The sequence below is a fragment of the Solea senegalensis genome, linkage group LG16 (assembly GCF_019176455.1).
Source record: "Solea senegalensis isolate Sse05_10M linkage group LG16, IFAPA_SoseM_1, whole genome shotgun sequence".
Lineage (NCBI taxonomy): Eukaryota > Metazoa > Chordata > Actinopteri > Pleuronectiformes > Soleidae > Solea > Solea senegalensis.
Genome location: NC_058036.1, coordinates 10,548,878 through 10,562,269, shown reverse-complemented (window position 1 = coordinate 10,562,269; position 13,392 = coordinate 10,548,878). Strand labels below are relative to the sequence as shown.

The window sequence follows — 13,392 nt, the reverse complement described above, 5'->3', positions numbered from 1 at the left end:
TCAATGTCCACAACATCCAGGGCAGGAGGTTGAGCCTGGCTTAGAAGAGAGGACATTCACTCACTCACCAACTGAATTACCCAGAGCTTTTCCCGTTGTGTTCTCACATGGGCTCACAATTTGACTACAGATCTGGCAGGAGAGGATTCCAGAAAATGTCAGACGGGACTTTTGAATATGTGTCTTTAAAGTGTCACTAGCAGTGTTTGTTATGGCTGAAATAACACCCCGTTTACTCTGCCCAGCGTCTCCCATTCCTGTCATGTACAACACACTCACTTTCTAGGATGTATACATTATTCCCCAGAGAAAGTCTACAAGAAAGATGACTATTCCACTGTGTCAGCCAACCTGCTTTATCAAATGAGCGAGGGCCCTCCAACCGGATGTTCCCATACTGTTGTTGTCAGAAATGTCAAGATGGGTTGTAGATTCATAGTACAAAATCATATCCAGCAAAGACGATGCTCCCTGGAAAAAGAATATATAGTGAAGAAGAGAAATGAAGAAAGCAAGGCTTAAAAGGAACGTTATGAAGTTCTTTTTGGAATGAAAAAAAAAAAAAGAAACTGCCTCTAATCTGATACACAGTGAGGCCTGAATATGAAACGGTGCTGGAATTGGAAGACGAAGATGAGGGAAAATAAGTTTTGCTCATAAAACTCACATTTTCTTCCAGTTGGGCCGCCTGCAGATTGATGAAATCAAAGTGCAGCGATTTCAGGACGACTTCCAGAGCTTCACAGGAGCGCTGGTCTAATCGCTCACCTTGATAGAGACAGGCAATCAAATGGGAGATAATTGGGACGCTGTTTGCTAACAGGCAAAATTGCACAGCTATAAATGTGCTTTATTCTTTTACTGCAATGATAGTTGCAGCAGAAATCACAGGAAAACAACTTCCTTTATAGGCACAGTTCATAAGGTGTGTGTGTTGTCTTTGAATGAAGATCAGAGACAAGATAAATAAAGATGACATCTGTAGTTTGAAGGAAGAGAATGTGTGTGGGGGTTTTTTGTGATTGGATTCCAAGACATAACAGCAGAGTCTTCATTGATTACTGATTATTTCTGCACAACATTGTAGTCTATAAACTAACACACAAACATAGTCTGATTACTTTGAGATGCTTATCTCCAAAATCACAGTGTGGTGTCAACAACTTCACAATAACAATAGTCTGTATAACAATGAATAAATCAATTTATGTTGTTATATATATATATATATATATATATATATATATATATATATATATACATATATATATACATATATATGATGTTGTCATTACTAATTTTGCAAAATGAGAGAACTGTGAAAAACAAATATGTAAAGCTATAGTACTTGAAGTAAAATAAAACTGCTCACTGACCACCTACAACATTAATAATATCAGCAATAATAAAAAAAGAAAAGCACAAGATAATATAGAAAAATACTGACATATGCCGGTCTGCATAATGTACCCTTTTACCTTTAAATAATCCTTCAGGTTTATGAAGTTTCTATTATGGCAAACATAAGATTTAATTAGGTGAGACTTCTGCTTGTGTTCCTACTGGCAGCCATGTTTTTAGTGTGTGTCTCATGCAGGCAGATGCACACTGTCCACTGGCGATATTTAAGCACCTCATAAAACCATACTTGAAAAACCTGAACTCTTCCTTTAAATACTATAGTTACTCATCTCATTCACATTTTACATTTTTCACGTTTGATATTCGAGTCATGTTATTTCTCATGTTATATATATATTTATATATATATACATTGTAAACACTGTAAATGTTATTGTCATATTAACTTTATGTATATATTGTGGTGTGAGGGTGCTGCGTGCTAACCTCAAACCATTGCATTGTAATAAGTTGTTTTAATGGTGGAAAGGTAATTTAACTAAAAAGAAGCAAACAGAAGAAGAACAGGAATAAACATTAGTGTTGCAATACAGTAGGTTGGTGGGGGAGAAAGACAAAGTTTGGAAAGTCAGCTACAGACCTTTAACAGGAGGCAGATTTATTCCGAATAAGATCATTTGCTCTCTCTTCATCCTCCTCTTCCTCACATATACTTCACACACTGGTATACTGAAATTAGTTTAAGATGGAGTGAGAGATAAAGTGACTCTAATTATTATTAATTGTCTTTTTTATTTCATTGTCTACGCACTTTTTTTTATTGACAAAAATTGTCTAACACAATTGAATGACGTCAATAACGTCACTCTATTTTATGATCCACTCATAATTTTGTTTTCACAAATGAATATCACTGTTACAATTCCATTAGTATTGGAATATCCCATGTGTGTATTTAATATATATTAGGGATGAGCCAATACAATACTGATATATCAGGAAGAGAAAAACATGACTTAAAACCCCTAATCATCATAAACATGCTTCACTAGAATTGTTGTTGTCGCGTTGTAGGATTATGTAAGGCTGGACAATATATGGATATTATATCTATATGGTATGGTCTTAGAGTTTGGACATCCTCATATGACTTTTTGCTGGTTTTAAAGGCTGTTGCATTGATAATCATATTTATTATACTGAATACATTTGTATACTTTTATGAATTCTTCAATAAAGAAATACATGCATTTGATACAATAATATTTTTAAAAAGTCACTTAAATAAACATAATTTTAAGCCCAATTATTTGTGTTATATTTTAAAAACAAATAAATAAAGGTATCAATGTCAGACGTCAACATGCGTCAAGTTTTTTGACTAACGTGTTTGTGCTACTGAATGAACATTATTACAGGTAACCCAGCAGAGTCTGATTACTATCTTCCACAGCCCTAATGAAGGGTCACATTTAAATTGATAATTAGTATTAGGATTATTTCCAAAACGATATCTTCTCCCTCTGTTTTAACACTAATCACATAACTGAGTGATGGCAGAGGGTGTGAGGGGTTTCGAAGGGAGCATAATCTGAAATCCCATTTTTCCTAATCCGCCCTGCTTTGGGGAGATAATGGCCTACATCATCCATCAGTGCGTAACCGTGGTGACACCCATGAAGTCACTGCACACAACTTTACCCTGCTGCTGCTCTGCTACTTCCTTATTTGTAAGAGTCGGCAAAGACCTTCTAAGTGAGGACATGTTCAGCATTTAGTGTTACAACACACTAAATTGGATCTGAGTTTGGATTCAGGGTTCAAATGAGAATTGTGTTGTTTGTAAGTCATACTTGGTGACAAATTAAAAGAAAAAAAATGCCATCCAATGTTTGAGCTGCACAAAATGTTAGGACAGTACAGGCAGCAAAAACAGATGCTGCCTGACATTGACTCTCTGAAGTCTGAACTCTACTGGAGGCATCACTCCTCCAAACAATATTGGTGCTTTTTAATGAGTGTGATGAATGAATGAACATTCCAAAATCTCTAACAGGTGTTCAAATGTGTTGATATCTGGTGCCTTTAAGGTAAACAGATTTCTAAAATGATAAAAAAGGACCAATAACCAAAATGTCCTATTCAAAATTATATTAAAACTGCAATTTGTAACATGTTGGTGATTTATTTGTTATTTTTTTCTGCATCTGTTTTGCAGAAATGATGTAACATTGCATGTATGCTGTGTCCATCATCTGAAAACAGGCTCTGTCGAGCAACTGTGAAACCTGCCTGAGGGAGCGTTTGTATGTATACAGCAGCAGCACACACGCAGGCGGAGACTAGAAGGATTTATCCTTTCAAACTGCTAAATTATCAAAACATTGTGATTTTGTGGAATTTAACTTTTTTGTGTTTTCAGTCGCTTCACTTTATTAGCTCAATGTTGCTGTTGTCTCTGTCAAATCAATTCATTGCAGTGTGGGAATGTCCAAAGGCTGTAGTCAGCCCGCATGTCCATGTGGGCCCCATAAGAGTTACATTAGGGCCGACATTATGTGTCCCAAGTGGATTTGTCCATGGTTTCCATCCATGTTTGCCCACATAGGCTTTGTTTAGACTGCAGCCCAAATCAGATTTTCAAGCATATCCAGATTAAATCTAGCTCGATTATTTGGCAGTCTGGACAGATAAAAAACACATGAGATCCGACTTTCTGAAAGATGATTCAAACCACATATGGAGGTGGTTTTCAGTGTGATTCTGATGGGATTTTTAAAGATCTGTTTAAACCTGAACTTCTCGGTCACTCAGATAGGATTTCAAAGTGTCTTCCCCGAGGAATCCACTGAATGCGTATCTGTCACGCAATTGGAAGTGACATGTATCCTCTTTAGTCAGCATTCACTGACTCAACGCTTGTGCTGAATTCAGCGCGCAGGACAGGAAGTACAACATCATAGTAATCCATGTTTAAGACTAGACTAGACAATGTCAGTATAGACACACGTAGATCGGACCTTATCACTTGCAATATGTAATGTAAACAGTAAAGATCTGATACTGAGCGGATGTGCTTACAAATCTGATTTGGGCTGCAGTCTAAACAAGGTCTCGTTCATGGGTATCAGGAGTATCAGACCAATGCTGATACTGAGTATCTAATTGGCTCATCAATAGTTAGGTCAACAAACTCAGTGTGGATTACATTAGTTGAATCAAGAGCTGGGTTTGACAACAATAACATGACCCATGCATTACTGCAGTACAGAAATTTGCAACAACAAATGTCGGGGGGCGGGGCTTTTGGGATTTTCATGTGTATTCGTGAATTGCATTTTGTCTTTCAAGTTATTACATTGCGTATCCAAATAAACATCATAAAGTGTGGTACACAAATGAAGGGGGCATCTCACCCAGTCAAGATCCTGCACTCTGGTGGACAAGCGCAGGTTCAAATACCTGAGCCGTCTGGCCACATCCGTACCAGTGAGTTTTCTCTGCCGCGGGATTAATAGTGAATAGACTCTGCACTCGCCTTCTTCCTAAACACGTGGAAATACTAAACTAGGCCAAAATGGTGAGATAAGTTCACCTATTAGAGATGCGCAGTTGGCGGTTGCACCAACAGACGTGGATTGCGTGAAAAAAAAGATTTGGATGAATTGCGGGCGGGACGATATTGAAATAAATAAACAAATAGATAAATAAATGAATTAAATAAATAAATAAACTATTATAGCATTAATAATGTTTGTAATGAGGAAGTATTATTATGACACCATAACATTTCTATCAAACTTATTTTCACTTCCTGTTCCAGGCATTTCCTGTCAGTGTGTAGCAGGACAACAAAACAGGTATCATGTGTGCAGTCAGGGCTTCATATAATGGCAGTTGGTTTAAAGGCCCTGGTATACTTCTGCGTACATGCTGTGCACGGAAGTATACCAGGGCCTTAAGTGAAAGGCTTTAACGGAACAGTAGTGTTTTTGATCATTGGCTGCAAATAAGGCCGGAACATACTGTAGATATGAAATGCAATACAAACTTTTTTCCTCCTCCAAGAAAAAGGCAATGCACTGTGGCACAAAGTGTTCAAGACAGTCATCAAGACCAGAAAAGTGCTATATACAGTAAATACAGACCATTTGCCATTCATACATTGTATGAGGTCACTTCCTCATGTTGTCCTCACACTCGGTAACATTACACTGACTTGACGTTTGACATTTGTTATCAATACTTACAAGAGTTTGCGCGACACTGTCAAGGACGCAAACTCGCTCCATTCACAGATACATGAGGGAAACGCAGACCAGACGTGCCACACATTAACAGGAAGTCAGACACACTACAGTTACTTCTGCGTTCAAAAATATGGTCTACAGTAATCACTAAGCATTAGCTTAGTATTGTTTTCATGAGAAAGTATTACACTGATGGCCGCTTAAAGTAATTATCATTACCACACCTTGGAGAGTTGCTATTACTTACCAAGCATTAGAAAATTGCATTAAAGACGTGACAGTATTATCATAATATTATCACCATATTACAAAATGATTAGGTGCTTCCAAAGAGGAAAGGCTATGCACACGTTTTGATATTTCTGTAGATAAACCCATGCAAGTCAAGACTTGAAAATGCAGACTCAAACATATTTCATGATAATGTTCACACTTTTTGCAGCACAAAACATCAACATAATATAAAATAGTCATGTCTCGTTAGATCCCGTGCTGTCATCATGACACCTCCAGTGGACGAGAAAGAGAATGAAGTGCTTGATGAGTGACGCACAAAGTCCGCGGTCATATTTAACGATGACAGAGTGAGGCGATCAACTTACCTTTGAGATCCAGACACTTCACACTGCCACCTACACACGCACCCTGCTGAAAGAGAAGGGAAGCAGGAGGAGTGAGAGGCATGACACACACACACACACACACACACACACACACAGAGAAAGACACAGAGATATTTGGCACCAGCAGTGCATCATCCTCCCTCCCTGGTCTCTTTCCGCACGGCCCTCTCCCCATCCTTGCCCTGCTGGAGCGGTTTGATCAGGGAGGCTTATTGGACACCAGAGCATGAATTATAAATTTCACACAGTTTACCGCCGCCACCACGGATGGTGACACGGCGTCCTAATTAACCAGTGTATAATAATTAGAAACAGCTGGTCATCAGTTGATGTGTTCATTTGCCAGAGCCACTACATCTAATTTGACTGCATCAATCACCGGAGGTGGCAGATTTGTGCGGATGGTGGAAAACACTCCTTTTTTTTTTCTCTTACTGACAAGCAAAACACACACACACACACACACACACACACACAGAGGAGAGAGAGAGAGATTATAAAATGAATTTCAGTAGCTGGGATCATTCTGAATAAGAATAATATAGAGCAGATTTTTGTCAAGACAAGCAAGGCTCCTTTTGAAAAGCAAATTATTATTTTAATTTATTAGTATTCTTTCTTTTTTTACAGGCACAACGCATACTTTGAAAAATAGATAAATAGTTGCACCATAGTTTGCAGCTGATTTGCATCTTGTCCCTGAAAACCTAAAACTGTACTGCCCATCTTCACTAATGACACCGTCATAAGGAATGCGCAATATGTACAAGCCATCAAAGTGAATTTTAAATTACTAGAGAGCAAAAAAGGTTCATTGAACACAGTGGTGGCGTTTTTGGTCTAGATTTTGAGCATCGCTTGAGGTTTGTTCTGAAAATATAAAAATATAGGTTGCAGTAAGACACAGAAGCTATTGTAACTGAGTTAACTGATTTAAAAAAAATAGCACAATCGACAAACAAACCAAAGAAATTGTATAACAAATCAATTAATGTTTTACATTGACCTAAAGGTAAAGGTACTGTGATTTAGCAGTAAAGGTATTGTGATTTAGCTGTAAAGGTACTGTGATTTAGCTGTAAAGGTATTGTGATTTAACTGTAAAGGCACTGTGATTTAGCTGTAAAGGTGCTGTGATTTGCTAAAAGGCACTGTGATTTAGCAGTAAAGGTATTGTGATTTAGCTGTAATGGTTCTGGGTGATTTAGCAGTAAAGGTATTGTGTGATTTAAGCTGTATGGATTTAGCTGTAAAGGTATTTAGCTGTAAAGGTATTGTGATTTAGCTGTAATGGTATTGTGATTTAGCTGTAATGGTTCTGTGATTTAGCAGTAAAGGTATTGTGATTTAACTGTAAAGGTATTGTGATTTAGCTGTAAAGGTACTGTGATTTAGCTGTAAAGGCACTGTGATTTAGCTGTGCTGTACTGTGATTTATCTGTAATGGTATTGTGATTTAGTAAAAGTATTGTGATTTAGCTGTAAAGGTACTGTGATTTAGCTGTAAAGGTACTGTGATTTATCTGTAAAAGTATTGTGATTTAGCTGTAAAGGTACTGTGATTTAGCTGTAATGGTATTGTGATTTAGCTGTAAAAGTATTGTGATTTAGCTGTAAAGGTACTGTGATTTAGCTGTAAAGGTACTGTGATTTATCTGTAAAAGTACTGTGATTTAGCTGTAAATGTACTGTGATTTAGCTGTAAATGTACTGTGATTTTGCTTAAGCATACTGTGATTTAGTTGTGAAAGTACTTTGATTTAGCTTTAAGTGTATTGTGATTTTGCTGCATATTTCCCATATAAATACAGTATTTTTTATGTAACTTCAGAGTAACAATGCCATACGGTATATTACTGTGATCTCACAGTATCTCCTATACAAATACTTGTTTTTTTAACTGTTACTTCAAAGTGATGCCATTATATTGTGACTGTCAATATTTTCCTTATATTATATTATTATTTTCCTGAAATAGCAAAACCTCATGTTATGGTCACAATAAAACACAGAATTATGGTACTATATTGACAGTTACCACAGTTAAAATGGTCTAAAATGGTAGTTGTGTAATTTACTGTGACATTTAGAGTGAAAACCTGTGAAATAATTGATGCAGAGACTAAAAGCTGCTAAACCTCCAGTCATTTAATGAGTTTGATTTCAATTTAGACCTAATCTATAAACACATAACTACAAACCACTCCTTTGCTTTTTTTTTTTTTTTTAAATAAAAGATAGCAAATATCAGCCTATAAACTGTTTCTTTGACTGAGGACCCCATGTCCAGCAGGGGGCCCCAAATGTGAGCAAATTAAAACTGCAGTTGCTTGAGTGTCCACTGATTAATTCCACTTCTTACTGTAAAAAATAAAATGTCAGAGTAAAGTTTAATTTTTGTCCTCTTATTATTTTATATGAATTATATGAATTCACTATTGTGGAGAGGAAATATATGCAACAGTACAGTGTTTGCAGTTTGGTGTGTCTTTGAGGAGAGTGCACTGAAGTTTGGATATTTTCATATGTTGTGCATGTTTATGTTACTGTATGTTTACATTCATATCATCCGTGTTGTGAAACTTTCTCAACGTTATCAACTTGAAAGTGCAGATGGGGGACGTGTGCACGTCTTTGTGCACTGTTAACACACAACAATGGACCAAAGGCAGAGCGTGTCTGGTTGATGTCCGTGTAAAATGTTCAAATGTAAGGGAAACAAAATGTATTCTTATTTTCAGTGATTTTGGATGGACCGGCCTCAGTGACAAAAAGGTGATATCACAAACATCTAAGCACCAATCAGGATGTAGCACCATTTGAATCTCTGATGTTCGTATTCAGAGTCACGCTGTTTCACCACACTCCAGATGATTTTCTCACAGTCACACCAATGTCATACATTTTGTTATTTATTTATCTTTTTATTTTTGTAGTCAGTTAAGTTAACCAACACCAGAAGTGTCATTTCATCACATTTGACATTACACCATAGTCTAAATTTAGTGTGCCAATTTGGTTTACAGCATAGAGGTTTTTCCCTCTGCATGTTTATTTTATACATATTTTTGTGCATTAAAAGAACCCTGAATGGAAAAAGCGTAAATAAAAACATTGGCGAGGGAAGTGGAATCATTTGTGCATCATTAATAAGGTAAATAAAAATAAGTGCAATGGAAACTCATTTGGCAAAAATACACATAAATGCATTTTCTCTGACAAAAATTTAGAAAATATAATATGTCACTGCATTCCTCTCTGGAATGCAGTGACATTACACCCACCTCAGAGTAAATGTACCAATCCAAGAGTCCATTAGCATTGGGGATAAAATTATCTTTGAGTAAGATTTAAGTTGTTATCTGATTAGTCTTTCCCCTATATTATTTCAGCATGGTTTGATCCACCAACCTTCTTCATCATTAGAGTAGAATTAGAGCTAACAAGTTTCAATGTTATTAGCTCCTTTTCTTATTCTGTATTCTGTAAATTGGACACTTGACAATTTTGGGGTGAAATAAATTCTATTGTTTCTAAATGTTGAACCGTGTTAATTTGTCCACGACGGACGTGACACCCTTGTTGCCAGGCCCATCAAAGCAGATCAAGTGATTCTGAGAAATAGTCCTGCATCGATGGTTGAATGAAATGAAAATGAAAACGATCGGAACACTGATGGACAGTGGGTGGTAACAAAAAATACATTTGTTTTTTTATAATGAAACAAATTTTAAGATATAAAATAAATCATTCTCATGAAGCCAACATTAAAAGTTCGATGCCACCGGCATCATCTCACTGAATGGCTCCAATGAATTGCTATGTGTAATGAATGTGGGTTAGAAAGTGTGTGAAACGTTCATTTTACGTTTTACTTGTGTATTATTAGTATTTAGTGACTAATGCAGTTTAATAAGTTCATTCCTTTACGGAGCTTCACGGGCATGGGTGGGTGCGGGTTTTAAAAAACAGACCTGTGCAGGACTCTGTTCTCAGACTCCTCACAAATGGTGAATTTAAGTGATTTTATCCCCCCCTTAAATTAAATGTTTTGTGTCATTACACATAAGTGAGTATTTGAAAGGAATTTTTAGAGATGTAAACAGTTTTTTTAATCCCATTTTTTCTTAGTAAGCTACATTTCAAATACCAAAACATCATTTTAAAATGAACAACTGAATATAACTTGACCAGGCTGATATTAGTTTAAGTTTCTATTTGAAATGGGCTGTCGGGCGCCCATGTGCTGCCGCCATGTCCTTCATAATCACGTCAGTTATGATCTCTCCTTGCGATGACAACTCATCTCGACAGGTTTTGCTGAATTGCTGCCTTCAAATTTGCAAGCTGCTGCTGCTGCTGCTGCTCGTCTCCTCTGTTGTTGCTAAATGTGATTCATTGTTCAAAAGGACGCAGGAGTACAGAAAAAAAAAAAATGTTGCCCGGCTTTCCTCGCCTTCTCCTCTCTCGTGCAGCAGGAGAGAGAGGAGCAAAAAGGCGGGAGACAAAAAGGCGGGCGGCCACACTGTGCTCCTGTTGAAGGGAATTAGACGGATCAATAAGACATAAATTGTGCTGTTTATGTGCACAAGAGGCTGATGTATAATTGGTAGAGGTGGTTGAATTTCCTCCCCATAATCATCTTAACGGACACACATACAGAACATTAATACATATGTATATACATGTATGTACTACTAGTAAAAAACTAGTACTCAAAGTATACAGTGATAACAACACCGGAAAAGAATGGACATATAAAAAAAGGAAAAAAAAAGACATTTATTCTCTGTTTAAACATTGTAATATTTGAAGCATTTTTGTGATATTTTTGGAGCTGGTGCTTTTGTAATAAATATTGTTTTAAATGTTTGGTTCATAAAGAAAATGAAATGGATTGTGAAATAAATGACATGAAGTAATTTTTCTTTCCTGTGAGATATCCGTAAGTGTATATGTACCTATATATACACACATATATATCATATCAGTCCCATCATGCAGCTGGAGTACAGTATATTTTTGGTTTCGGTTATTATCTTTAACAGTCTTTGTGCTGTATATGCATTTTCTGTCACCACACCTTTTTTTTCATTCTGTCACAGCAACAAGGAAAAAAACGTGTGAGTGTGTGTGTGTGTGTGTGTGTGTGTGTGCGCGCGCATGCGATGGCGTCCAGTGGCTGACTGGAAACTGCTTGTGGGACCAGTTTGTTTGTGGCACCGAGCCAATAAACGATGCCTGGTACAAATGGAAGCCACTGGATGAGGCTTCCATGGGTGCAAACACACACACACACACACACACACACATTTCTTCGTCCTCACAAGAAACACTGCAGTGGCAGCTGTTTTTCATCTTAATGAATTTCTGAACTTGTTCGCTCCCTCTCCGCTCACTGCTGCCTCGTGGTGAAAGACGGAAACTGAAGGCACCGGCTGCCAAATCAATTGATGTGTCAGGAGGGAGAGGAGACAAAACGGCGTGATAAAAAGAAAAGCATTCCCTCCCTCTCTCTCTCTCTCTCTCTCTCAGACACACACACACACACACACACAGAGGCAGGCAGCAGGAAAAGACAGAGAGAGAAGGATCTGGTTTCCAAACTTGACTTCCACAGAACTCATCTCTGGTGCTTTTTCACTATTCTTCACTCAGCCGTCCACACATGCTCTGCCTCTGAGGGCGGCTTTGTATTAAAAACTCTTTGAGTGCACCAATTTCTCTACTTAGTCTCTTTAACTCAATGACAAAAATAGCATTTCATATTTAATATACCATGTTTATGTACTAAATGTATGTTATGTAATGCTAATTTATTTTTACATACATTGTCTCAGTGCGTCTTGACACGTGTGAAACATCACTGAGGACGTGTCCAGATGCATCGACATGATGTATTTAAAATATATACATTTAGCACACACAAATGTGGTATATTTATTTTTAATGTGGAATGTTTGTGGCTCTGACACACACTGTTTTTGTGGTTCTATCACACACACGCACACGCATTTTCACACACGTTTTCCTTTCACCATCTTTTTCCGCAATAAAGGATAAATTATTTAAAATAACACGACCTTTTATCTCGCGCCCTTTGAAGGCGGCAAATTAAAAATGTAAATTTGGAGTTCATTAATATGCAAATGTATTCGCTCGCTCTTAACAATTAGCAATTAAAGCTGCAGTGTGAAAGAGCACAGACAAAATTTGTAACTTTGTTTCTCATTTTGAAAAAAGAGAGAGGGAGAGAGATCTGAAAACACATACATGAAATTCTAATTGACTCTCACAGTGTTTGCCAGTGTGGCTGCTTTTGTTCGTCCACAGTGGTTTTTGAAATGAAGGATAGCAACTTCATTAATGCCACTTTATGTCCATTACACCCTTAAAGCGTTCAGAAAGTAGCCATTCATACCATTTATCTGAGTTCAGATCAGTATGAACTTGAGCACAAACAGGAGAGGCTAAAAACACAGGGATACAGCAACATTTACGATAACAGAAATAATAAAGGAATAAGAGTGAAGCTACATTTCATAGGAAGTGGACCGTGATGATAAATCCCCACATTCTTGAATAAGCCATCTTTCCATGGCTGTTTCCTTAAGGAATTCTGGGAATCTTGCATCAACAGGAATTTATATCACTATTTCTGCACATGCAGAGACTTTTTCAGTGTACATATGCTCAATCAATGCTCAAATCAAATATCAATGAAGACACATGTTTGTCTTTTGTATTTGTTGATTTATTGTGAACATAAGTAAAAATGAAATATATAAATAATGTATATACATATGTTAAATGTATATATGTACATTAAAAAAAGGAAAATCTGAACAAAATCAGACTTTCAATGAGAAACATGAATTCACTAATAGTGTGGGAAAAGGAGTTTTTATAGAAGCAACATGGATTTACATTAGTTATTCTTAATACATAAGCCCATTGTGCTTGTTATATGAGTCACATGACCTTGTCACATGACCGTGTCACAACGTTAACAGTAGAAATGGAACTCAGTACTGACTATGTTCGTATTTATTCTTGTCATAATTTAATTATCAACTTTGATAATAGGCAACAATTTGAGTGATATTATGTGTTTTTTCTATTCTTACATTTTTGCTTATTGCTTTACTTTATTTTAA

At 36.8% G+C, this 13,392-nt stretch overlaps 1 protein-coding gene across 1 annotated transcript in view; it reads right to left on the bottom strand.

Annotated features, from left to right (window-relative positions):
* si:dkey-288a3.2 (protein phosphatase 1 regulatory subunit 37) overlaps positions 1-13,392 on the bottom strand; it is a 64,430-nt gene that overhangs the window by 40,326 nt on the left and 10,712 nt on the right. The window contains exons 3-5 of the mRNA XM_044047774.1: positions 6,215-6,257; positions 668-768; positions 352-471 (exon numbers count right to left, since the gene is read on the bottom strand). Coding sequence (XP_043903709.1) covers positions 352-471; positions 668-768; positions 6,215-6,257 — 264 coding nt within the window. The remainder of the gene's footprint in view (positions 1-351; positions 472-667; positions 769-6,214; positions 6,258-13,392) is intronic.